We start from the raw sequence: 12,419 nt of genomic DNA on the forward strand, positions 1-12,419 counted from the left end.
AAATCATGATGGTTTCATTTGGTTTGGTTTGGTCTTTTGCCATCCCTTGTGAAAATCCAACCCAATTTGGCCAAGGAATAAGCCTTTGAAAAATTGCAGTACACATATGCTCAGTAGAAACTTGCTAAAGCATTGCAGCTCTTGTCCCCAAAGGTTCCATCTGTATTGAGCATTGTCTACTCTAGCCCAGGGCTGTAAGGAGCTGAGCAGGATCGTCCCTCAAATGTAGCCCTGAGTTGCTAACAACCGTCATTTTGACTGAAATTTTCAAAAATAATAATAATCCGCCAGCGGCAATCACCTGGCATGGAAAATTTCATTCCAAATGGTTAATGTCTGGCAAAGTTATATGTAACTGAAAACTGGGTTTTATAGCAGAAAGTGTTGGGCAACCATAATAACAGGCCATACTACCAGCTTAGCCTATAATAATTTAATGGAATGGATTAATCCAAAGGGGAAATGTACAGCCTCACCACAGCCTCCATCTTCATTAATATAGGCTGCCGTTCCTTCAGAAATGTAAATCGGAGAATTAAGAGGGGGAAATATGCTGCATTATTTCAATGCTTTAATTTTCTCCAGCCTAGAATCTGTTGTTTCACTGGATAAAAGTATGCTATCATTGAAGCAGAGACATAGCTACATTAAAGAACGATGGACTCATATTTGGTTTTTTGTTGGTGTAAGTTAACACTTCTTTTGTTGTTGTTGTTTGTTAAGCTTCTTTGGCATTGTTATACATGAAATAGTTATTAGCATTTTTAAGTGTTGGAGATTATGGGAGGTTAAACTGCATCACAGACTGTTGTTGAAATAATACAAACGGTAACTTTTCCCTTTCTTAGAATTTGTAGGTCAGACTGAGGATGCTGCTACTGGAGCTGCTTCAATAATTGTTAACAGAGAAGGTACATATTTCACATTCTGAGTGGTCCCCTAGTAAGCAAAGGTTCTGCCTTTGTAAGCTGCAAAAGAAACTTTTCTCTGGTCTTCGTTAGTTGTGGGAGTTTTCCCTCATTTACAGACAAATTCTGTCATCCTGACATTTCCACACTTACTCATCCTACAGACTACTAGTGGAGCACAATGCCACTAAATGTGAGTAAGGGTGGGAGAATCTGACCCTTATCGTATCTACATACGAATAGCTATAAATAGACTAGCCCACTGATTCATCTAATCTGACACTGGCCAGTACATGGTGCACCAGAGGAAGTGGGGGGGGAGGGGTGTTAAATATAAAAAGCTTTCCCCCGTAATGTTTATTTTTCCCAGATTTACAATGGGAAAAGGGTATTCCTTCCTGACCCCAGCACATGATGAATTTATGCCAGGAATTATGAAATATGATTATCCTTATTATCTTAGTCTGCATAGCTACAGATATTTGGTTCTCAGATTATCCAGTTGTCTTTAAAATGTTGCCATAATATTTGACTCAGAGTTCCTTCTGTAGTGCGTATGCTCCAAAAGTGGCATTTGATCTACATATTAATTGTCCTTTAATTTAGCATGTACCTTTGCTTTCATATTTTCGGACAGGGTAGAAAAGAGGGAATTGACCATTTTTCATATTGTCTTTCATAGTGACTAATTTAACTTCTGCTGATTTTTTTTCCTTTTCAAACAAATTATGCCTCATACTCGCTCGCCTGTGAACTCTTTGAAAAAAATTACTAAGGTCTAGATTGAACCTTGACTCAGCCTGGAATAAGGGTCAGGATGTGACAACTCCATCCCAGGAGCAGGCCTGGAAAGGGAATTGTGACTAAGGCAAGTTGGAAAGGTTAATTTGAGTAATAGTAGGTGCAAATATTAAGTGCATTAGTTAAAGCACATTAACCCCACTTTGGATACTCACATTCAGAAGTAGTGGCCTTAGTTCCTTTTAGTTCAGTGAATTAAGCTAGAAATACCAGAGTCACAATTCCTTCCCTGATGTTTCTCCATGACCCTCCCCCTCTCCCATTCTGGAGGAGTAAGTTTGAGAAGGAAATTACTGAAGCTCTCGAGAGAGTGCAGCTTACATCCCTCACATACCTGGCCAGCTACTTTGGTCAGTGACTGGGGGCAGAGGACAGAGCCATGGCGTCGCCCACTCCAAGCCCCTCTCATTCTCCTCCCTGCCCACATCCCATGGGAGGAATATCCAAGAAATATTGTCTATGCTCTACACTGGACCCAAGGTTCAGGTTGGCTGAGTAAGGGATGGAGTCTTTCTTTCCCTTTTAGTCCTCTTCTGGGCAGAGTAAGAAAAAGCATGATCTAACCTTGAAACAGTAGTGAGTGACTTGTTGGGTTTTCAAGAACCTTGTGATCTGTTCTGAGGGATAACAGACAAAAACTGGTGGATTAAAAACTTTTGAAGTACTAGGAAACAGAGCCATGATGATTGTCCACTACTCTGAAGTTTATGGTGGATTTTCCTAGAAACTGATATTGGTATAAAAGTTCATTAGAAGTTTTGTGATGTGGAGGATGAACTGAACAATGCATTGTGGCACATAGGTTATTTCTGTCAAAAATGGACAGTTCCTAAATTAAGTTACCAAATCTAAAACTGGCCTCAGATTTTACATAGAAGCTGCTGCTAGAGCAAAGCGGGTCAGGACCGTGTTGTAAAGCAAACAGATATACAGAACTAGTAGTGGTAATGGTTGTTACTTCTACTTAAAACTGTCTGGGGCCAAAATTGAGTAGATTACAATAAAATAGCAGTACTTGTGTTCTGTGCTGTTACAAGAGAGACTATTTTATTTGAAGAAGCCTGGCAGATTTGACCTATCAAGTTGTACAGTACTCATCTAAGGGCTTGTCTGCACATGCAAGTCGTACTGCTATAGCAATGCTGGTATAGTTTAAGCAGTACGACCCACCCATGTGGATATAGTTATGTCAGTATAAAAGAGCGTATATCAGTCTGTCTTATTCCTGTAAGAGAAGAGTTAAAGTTCTTTGAAGAGTCTGCATTATTCTGTTAAGATAATTCAGGACAAAGAAAAGACACAAATGCTAAATTTCTTAAAGGACTCTGCTATAATTAATTTTAACTCATAAGTTAGTTAACAGAATCACTTGTAAATTATCAGAAAATTAATTCTATAGGCAGAGTGAGTGCAGTAAGTTTAGGGAGAAAGCACAGTATTTTTCATACAAAACAAAGAGGTTGAGTCTGCTTTAAGAGCAAAATGGAACTCAGTATATGGAGTCATGACCAACATTTCCATGATGTGGTCCTGTGAAATCCACAATTCAGATACATTACAAAGTTTAGTTTTTGTGGCAGCCTTAGAAATCTGTGTTTTCTGGAAATTTTCACTGCTTCCAGATAGGTGCTTACTAAACATAAACTCCAGCTTCCCAAGTGGGCTTGTCAACCAAGACCTTGCAGACGGTGGCATTCACCCCTCCCCTCAAAGCAAAGAACTGTAACATGCCCTCAGCAGTTTTTCTGAACACTTCCCCTCTTCAAATGTGTAGTCTCACTTTCCACTTCCACTTACTGCTGCATCCCCTTTTCACCTCCTTTCCCCCACCACTTTTACCACTCTTACAGCACCCTGTCTCCTGACAATGTATTACTGGTTTATAGGAACTCTATAAAATTATTGTGCATATTGTTTCTGTTTTGTTTTACATAAATAAAGAAGCAGTTACAAGGCAATCTCTATATAGGAAAGAAACTTCCTCTATGGGCAGGTTATTCCATATTATCCCCTTCACAGTTTTGGCACCTTCCTCTTCCTGTGATATATCTGGCACTGGCCATTGCTAGAGACAATACCGGACTAGATGAACCACTAGTCTGATCCAGTCTGGCAATTCCTTCATGCATAGCAAAAGCCCAGAGAAGGAACAGCAAGGACTGTGGCAGGCAATGATCAAGGTGCATTAGCAAAACAAAGTGAGGGCACAGGACTGGAATAGCAGGGACTGTTGCAGGTTAGAAGTGAGGTGCACTGGCAGAACAGTGTGTGGAAAAGCAAGCACAGTGCCTGCCTAAATTAACGTTGACTATAGGTATTGCTATTATTCAGTCATTTCATGAACACTGAATTCTCACACTTTTTATAAAGCGTGGGCACACTTCAATATCAAAGCACTACATGTACATGTACCCACAGAAAGCTTTTCAAAATATACATTTAGAAGTGACTAGCAAAACAAGGCAAAAAACGTGCAGAACATGAATGTCAATGTGACTGAAATATCCTTTGCATAAAGTAAAACACGTGTTTTGGTCCTGCGGGCTAAAAAGAAACTGGTACCTGGATGTAGCATCTTATTTTAATATACTGGGAAAATGGGGCTTTTTAATGTGTTCAGCAAGTGACTATAGAGAAATTACATTACCATGGACACACCCAAAACTTGTCTTTATGCTCCTGAACTCTGTGATTTGTCAAGCAACTATTTCTCATAATATTCTTTCGTAGTCACAGACATTATCGTTTTTTCCTATGAAATACTGTGCAGGAGCTCTGCAGCCCTTACTGCAGTTGTACTGATAGGCTGAGAGACTGCTAAGATGTTGTAGAGTTTGTCGGCCGCAGTGCAGACTATGGGAGTGTGAATTGCAGCACACAGTAAAGTGTTGCGCTGTAACTGCCCTGCATAGACCCTGCTAATGTGAACTAAAAGGAACCTAGTTTACACTAAGTAGTCCCATTAGTCCCTTTTAGTTCACACTAGCAGGGTCTACATAGGGCAGTTACAGGGCAATACTTTAATGCATAGTTCAATTCGTGCCCCCATAGTCTGCACTGCGGGGCCGTGTAGACAAGCCCTTAAACACCACTGATGGCTTGAGGGCTATTTCACATGTATTCTAAAGAAGAACTGTGCCCCTGTTGTATTTGGCAGTGTGTTCTGAGCCCTGGTCTACATTACAAAATTACTTTGCTATAACTATGTCACTCGGGGGTGTGAATAATCCACACCCCTGAACAATGTAGTTATACCTACCTAAGCGGCAGTGTAGACAGACTATGTTGGTGGGAGAACCTCTCTCACCGAAATAGCTATTGCCTCTCGCGGAGGTGGATTAGCTAAGCCGATGGGAGAAGCTCTCTACTGTCAGTTTAGAGCATCTTTATTAAAGAGCCATAGTGGCGCAGCTACATTGATGCAGTTGCCCCGATGCAGCGTTTTAAGTGTAGACATGCATTGGATAGTCCTATCATAAGGCATTTGTAGAATGTATTTAAAAATAGCACTTTAAATTCATTTGGCAGTTTTCAGGGTTTGTCTACATAGGGGTACTCAGAAAAATTAATCTGTATTAACTGAAGGTGTACATTTAAATTGGATTAAACTGTATTAAGCCCCAATTTGGATTTTCTTACTCAGAACTGAAGTGGTCTTAATTCAGTTTAATTTAATTCACTTCCAAAGTGAATTAAGGCCACTTTAATTCTATATGTGAGTATCCACACAGGGATTTAATGTGGTTTAAACCAGTGGTTCTCAACCAGGAGTACGCGTACCCTGTGGGTATGCAGAGGTCTTTCAGGGGGTCCATAAACTCATCTAGATATTTGCCTAGTTCTACAATAGGCTTACATAAAAAGCACCAGCCAAGTCAGTACAAACTAAAATTTCATACAGACAGTGACTTATTTATACTGCTCTATATACTGAAATGTAAACACAGTATTTATATTCCAATTGATTTATTTTATAATTATACTGTAAAAATGAGAAGGTAAGCAATGTTTCAGTAATAGTGCGCTGTGACACTTTTATATTTTTATGTCTGATTTTGTAAGCAAATCATAGAATAGAATATCATAGAGGTAAAACTTGGGGGAACGCAAGACAAATCAGACTCCTGAAAGGGGTATACAGTAGTCTAGAAAGGTTGAGAGCCACTGGTTTAAACAATGCATTAAAAAAGTTAATTAACCTTTTTTTACTTTTCATTGCCTGTGTTCTTTCTGAAAATCAATTTAAAAAACATCACAAAAAATAGATAATTAGATTAACCTTCCTGAGTGTCTCCATGTAGCCCACAGCCTACTGCTAGTGGCTACCATCTTTCTGATAAGTCATGCTGGCAGAGTTAGAAGCACGGTTGAAAGCAGTATCTATGTACTCAGCATTCATACTGGTTTAAGTATCAGAAGGACTTTCTTAATAAGGACTAAATCCCCATCTGGTGTAAATGTGTTTAGCTCCATCTCTTCAGTGGAGCTAGGCTAGTTTACACTGGTGAGAATGTAGCCCTTGCTATTTTAAATGAAATGCCTAAAACCCTAATCAGCAAACCCTTATTCACATGAGTAGTCCTTAGTCATTTAATTGAAATCAAGATCTACTAGTGTAAGTAAGGGAATTGCAGGGTAAACATTGCACAGAAATGATTTTTTCCTGGCTGCTAGTGTCCATTGCTATTTAATACTGTTTTATTGTCTCTGGTGCTGGGTTCCCACCCGCTTGGTGTCACCAATGTCCTTGTTTAAGCAAATTGGTTGCCATAGTAGTAGACTCAGAAATGCTAACTTTGAATATTTTGAAACAGATTCTGCTCTCATTTATACTGGTCTAAATTTGAAGTAACTTCATTGTCTTCAGTGGTGTTACTCCAGACAAAATCAGTGTAGCTAAAAGCAGAATGTGATCTAGGGTGACCAGATTTCCTGATTTTATAGGACAGTCCTGATATTTGGGGCTTTTTCTTATATAGGCACCTATTTTCCCCCACTACCCCCCACTCCATCCCGATTTTTCACACTTGCTATCTGGTCACCCTAATGTGATCCATTATTTCTCTAAATGTTGGATTGAGCCAGTACTGGCTGGTACAATGTACTAATATTGTATTTCTCTAGTAGGACTATTGGTCTAAAGCAAAATGTAAGTCTCTAGCCCTTTACAGTTGCAAAATAAAACCCTTCGGTCTGTGACCCAGTACAGGACTGTCTACCTTGAATCTGCAAAAACAGGTTGAAACAAACAGTTACAATTATCTTAATATGCCAATAACGCTAAAGTTAACTATTTTGCTGCTCATTATTTCAGCAGGATGATGCAGGTACTCCAGCGGGTAGAATTTGGGATTGTAAGTAGCACACAGTTCAGGTGGAGGGCCACCACAATTTTATTCCATCTGACCCCTACAATTCACCATTTTTAGCTTCTCACCTTGTAAACTTTCAGAAGGTATGTTGGGCAAAATGGATGCTGTTTACCTTTGAATATTCCTATAGCAAAATCCAGATACTTTTGATTGGTATATATTTGTTGGAGAGGTTTCCTGCAACCAAGATGTCCATCCTTATCTGTTGAAAAACAGGGTGTCGGCCAAAATGCTGAGGGTTTGCTATTCAAATGCAACAGTTTTAAACCAAGCCATTGACAGTGGAGTTGCTTTGGAAAGCTTGGGATCATAGTTCCATTGTCCTGCTTTCCCTTCAGAGTATCAGCATGGAGATATGCTTTGCATGTTGCTTACACAAGGGACTTTGAAGTCTCATTCAAGGAAAAAATGCATTTTTAAAACCTAGCTGTTGATTCACCGAGTAACTCAATCCATTACAGAATCAGTGGCCTTTAGTGATTGGCAGCCCCTAAATGAATCTTCAGTGGAGGCGGGCAGTAGGAGCTGTAGATCGAGGAGCAACTGGTTTATTGAATTTAATACTTAGTGATTAATAATACAGTTTAATTAGCAGGCATCCATGTCTGAAGGTCTCTCAGTGTCTTAACAGAATAACTAAAAACAGAACTGCAATCAAATAAAGGCAATATGCTTGTTTTGTTTTGTTTTGTTTTTTTAAACACTATAGCAAGAGCCTAGGGTAACGAACCTCCCCAGCCAGTTGTATACGTTAAACAAACAACCAGAATAAAAAGGACACCAGAAAGGATTTGAACTGTTGCCCTAGTTGTGCTTTATAGCATATCCATTGGAAGAGCATTCCATCTGCCAGCCCTCAAAGGGATTGGCTGCCCATCTTTACTCCCTCCAGATATTCTGTAAAGAGTTCTTATGAGTCAAATATTAACTATCTGTTTTAAAACTCATGCCATTGGTGGTAGGGCCTGTTTCAGGTTCTCACAATGCTTCAAAACACTGACAATGTGGAGTGTCCCTGATCATTGGAGCAGGGCTGCCTCTCCTTGAAATTCACAGGATGCTCATAATTTTCACAGATTTGATCCAATATCCAGTGATCCTAAACTAAAAGGACAGTTAAAATTCTGAATGCATTTTGGGCATCGTGACTCACTATATCAATGTGATTACTTCTGCTAAGGTAACGTCACACGAAGGCACAAATGTTTTTAGGGGACACTCAGGACCCCGGTATCTCCAATTTGGTACAGTGTAGTGGTTCTTTTTAGTCCAAACAGAACATAAAAATCAAACTTGGAAAAAATCTCTGCATGTTAAATCCTCAAAAAAGGCCTATACTCCATTGTGTTTGGAGTACAATATAACATCTTTTATGCACAGGTCTTGGTGGGCTGTCACTGAAATCTTTGGATCATTAAGTGCACCAGCATGCAGCTTTTTTGAAAAGCGCTTTGAAATCCTCATGTGAAAGGCACTGGAAAATGGCAAAGAGTTGTTTTATTTACCTTATTTTATTGTAGTGAAGTGAAGTATATAATTTAAAACATGGAATCTTCTCTCTAGGACAGAATGTTATCGTCATAGTCGCAGGAGCCAATTTGCTTTTGGATTCTGAAGACCTGAAGAGGGCTGCTAATGCCATTTGCAAGGCCAAAGTGATCATTTGCCAGCTAGAAATAACACCTGCTATTTCTCTGGAAGCCCTAAAAATGGCATACTCCAATGGAGGTAATTTACCTTAAGCGTTCATCCATTAGGTTAGTGCTTTTACATCTTCGTCTCGGTCTCTGCAAAAGCTTTCTTCATGGTTTCTGCAAACCATTTTAATTTCTGTCACACTAGCCTGTAGTACAGATGAAACAGTGACCACAACCTCATGCCACTCTAATAAAACCTAAATTAAATTTTAAAATATCTCAATGCATATCATGGCAGACAAACATCTACATAATCTCATTTTGTGTAAACCTCCTTTATCTAGCGCGATGCTGTCTTTGCCTGTATTGTGTAATGTTATGCCAAGATTGTAATAAACTCAAGGCAGGGAGTAGGACCCTGGACCTGATTCTGATCTCACATCAGAACAAAACAGGAGTAGTTCAGTTAAAGTAAATGGAGCTACGTTTATATAAAATTTATGCACTAAATTCAGAATTAGGCTTATGTCTCTATTCTTCCGGTATAGCACCATTCAGACTTGTGGTGCTATATACAAGTATTAAAAATAATAAAATGCCATAAAGTCTCTTTGATTATTTACTGATTTAGCAACAACTCCATGTGTATTCAGTGTATTTGGCATGTTGCCATAGAATGGATAATGTCACAGGCAGGAATTTACATCTAATTGTTACTGTGCCTTTCAGTATAGATTATTTTGTGACAGTGGATTTCTACACTGAAGAAGCATATGGATAAAAGCTGTTATTCTTTTCCTAGAGAATCGAGTTTCAGTACTGGTGTGATGTTTTGTTTTGTTTGTAGCACTTTAAACTACACAAGCTTATCCACCACCGCATTTAAACAATACTGGGCGAAAGATTAAGCAATGATGGCCATGGCCATTAGGCCATGTAAAATTCAAAATTTTGTTCTCATTTTACCCACTGGGAAACTGAGCCTGAAAGGTTACAGTAAATGACTTGGCCAAAGTCACGCAGCAGGTCAGTGACCGAGCTGGGATTAAAATTCAGGATTTCCTTGCTCCTAGCCCCAGCCTCGTGCTACCAAATCATGATACCTTACATTTAGAACAACAAGGAGTCTCGTGGCACCTTAAAGACTAACAGATTTATTTGGGCATAAGCTTTCGTGAGTAAAAACCTCACTTCTTCGAATGCATCCGAAGAAGTGAGGTTTTTACTCATGAAAGCTTATGCCCAAATAAATCTGTTAGTCTTTAAGGTGCCACCAGACTCCTTGTTGTTTTTGTAGATACAGACTAACACGGCTACCCCCTGATACATTTAGAACAGTGGTTTTCAAACTGTGGATCAGGACCCCAAAGTGGGTCGCGAGCCCTTTTTAATGGGGCGGCCAGGGCTGGCATTAGACTTGCTGGGGCTCGGGGCGGATGCTGAAGCCCGAGCCCCACTGCCCGGGGCCAAAGCTGAAGCCTGAGAGCTTCAGCTCTGGGTGGCAAGACTCAGGTTACAGGCCCCCTGCTTGGGGCTGAAGCCCTTTGGCTTTGGCTCCCCTGCCCAGGGGGCGGGGCTTGGGCTTTGCCTTTGGGCTCCTCCGCAGGGCAGCAGGGCTCAGGCTTCGGTCCCCCTCCCATGATTGTGTAGTAATTTTTGTTGTCAGAAGGGGGTCGCGGTGCAATGAAGTTTGAGAACCCCTGGTTTAGAAGGATTTGAGGATCTGATTCTCCACTGCCTTGTACCTCTTGAGGTCATCTATACCAGTGCAAAGCGGGTTTAAAAAATGTTATCATACTTAGTGGCATTTTAAACACATTTTGCATATACTTTGCACTGCTTAAACAACTGTGTAAAGTGCAAGACGGAAGAATCTGGCCCTGAAACTTCAGTTGTTATAAGTGTTTATGGATATTATTAATAGGATTATGCACATTAGAACAAAAATTCACATAATAGTATCATGAATTCAAAATTATTTTGATGCAAATATGACTTAAATGAGTTTGTTTGTGACTCCTTTCCACCCCTACATTTGGTTTATCAATCAGAAAACTTTTGTGAGACCAAGTGCTTTCCAAATTGCAGTTTAACACCTCTGTTTTGGTAGTCCAACAAGAACCCCTACTGTTTCTTAACTTGGATCCATTTCCATCCATGGAAGCCTATCTTCTCAGCCCATTTTGGTTGCTGCTCTGAGACAACTGTCAAACAACTCCCTAAAAGCCACTAGGGCAGGCGTCGGACATTCTCCCAACAGAAAAACCTCACGTTGTGTGACTGCAAAATATCTTCAAAGGGGCCCTCTGAAATGCCTTATTCTCAAAATTTGACCTAACTTAAAATTGTGAAATCTGATGGGGAATGTTTTTCTGGTTTTTAAATCAGTATATTTGGAAAATTAAATAGTGGCTGTTAATTACACATTACCCTCTCGGTGTTGTAGAGCCAGCTAGAAAACTGAGTACAAGTTAACTGCCAAACACCATTCCCAGTAATGGGCTGACATCATGGATGACAAGTTAAGAAGCCAGAGCCATGCTGCTTGTTCCCCATTAAAAAACAAAACAAAACAAAAGCTCATAGAGTAGAAAAAAAATCTATTTTACCAAATACAAAAGGACAAAACTAGCATGGGAAGAAGTTTTCTCTGAGACCTTGAATTTAAACCTTGACAGTTTTATAATTGTAATTATTTATAATGTTTCTGTCAAACAGGTTCCTTTGCTTTGAAATAAATATATACAGACCAGAACCAACATGCATAATTTCATCAATTATACAGCAGCGGCTTTTTAGCATGCCAGTCACCAGCTGTATTGTCATGACAGGATAGGCATGGGGCAATCTGAACAGACAGTCCCAAAAATTTATCCTCTTAAATATTTTAACAATGATAAATGCGGGGGTGGGGGAATGTTTCTTTTAGGCTAATGTAAACGTTAGCTTTTTTCCATTTCTTTTTTCTGCAGATTTTATTTTTCAGATAATTCTGTTATCCTTGGAAGACCTCAGTTACTTAGGGAATACCTTACATGAGAGATGGGGATTTTTTTAAGGCCTTTACTGATTGCTCTATATCCAAATGGTCAAAGTAATTTAGTGTAGTGGTTAAAACAGTGGACTTGAAGTTAGAACTCCTGGGTTCTGGTGTCAGCTCTGCCACTGACTCGATGTGTGATCTTGATCAAATCATTTTACTTCTGTACCTCCTTAGGCTAAGAGATGAGTCTCTGACAAAGGAGAAATGGAGTGTTTCACTATTAAATGGAAGTTTGAAAAAACAACACATTAAATGGGCCAGCAAAGACGATGGCTATGTCTACTCTGCGCTCTCAGGGGTGTGAAAAAAACACACACCCCGACTGACAAAAGTTTTACCAATGAAAAGCGCTGGCGTGGACAGCCCTTTGTTAGCAGGAGTCGCTCTCCTACCGACAAAACTACCGCCCCTCATTGGGGGTGGGTTGTTGTTTTTTTGTCAGCAGGAGAGCTCTGTCCTGCTGATAAAGAGTGGCTACACTGCGTACCTTACAGCGGCATGGCTGTAACAGCACAGCTGTGCTGCTGTAAGGTACACAGTGAAGACATAGTCTTAGCAACATTAGGCAGTACAATGTGTCAGCAAGAGACAGGAGCAGCCTTAGGACTGGTACTGTTCTGAGTCTTCAGTCTGGAATCGTTGTGCAGTCAAACCTTTG

The 12,419-nt window shown here is 39.9% G+C and overlaps 1 protein-coding gene across 1 annotated transcript in view; it reads left to right on the forward strand.

Annotated features, from left to right (window-relative positions):
- RBKS (ribokinase) overlaps positions 1 to 12,419 on the forward strand; it is a 99,494-nt gene that overhangs the window by 42,326 nt on the left and 44,749 nt on the right. Inside the window, exons 4-5 of the mRNA XM_024198172.2 lie at positions 849 to 911; positions 8,645 to 8,809. Coding sequence (XP_024053940.1) covers positions 849 to 911; positions 8,645 to 8,809 — 228 coding nt within the window. The remainder of the gene's footprint in view (positions 1 to 848; positions 912 to 8,644; positions 8,810 to 12,419) is intronic.

Source organism: Terrapene carolina, unplaced genomic scaffold (assembly GCF_002925995.2).
Source record: "Terrapene carolina triunguis isolate 2854851 unplaced genomic scaffold, T_m_triunguis-2.0 Scaffold85, whole genome shotgun sequence".
Lineage (NCBI taxonomy): Eukaryota > Metazoa > Chordata > Testudines > Emydidae > Terrapene > Terrapene triunguis.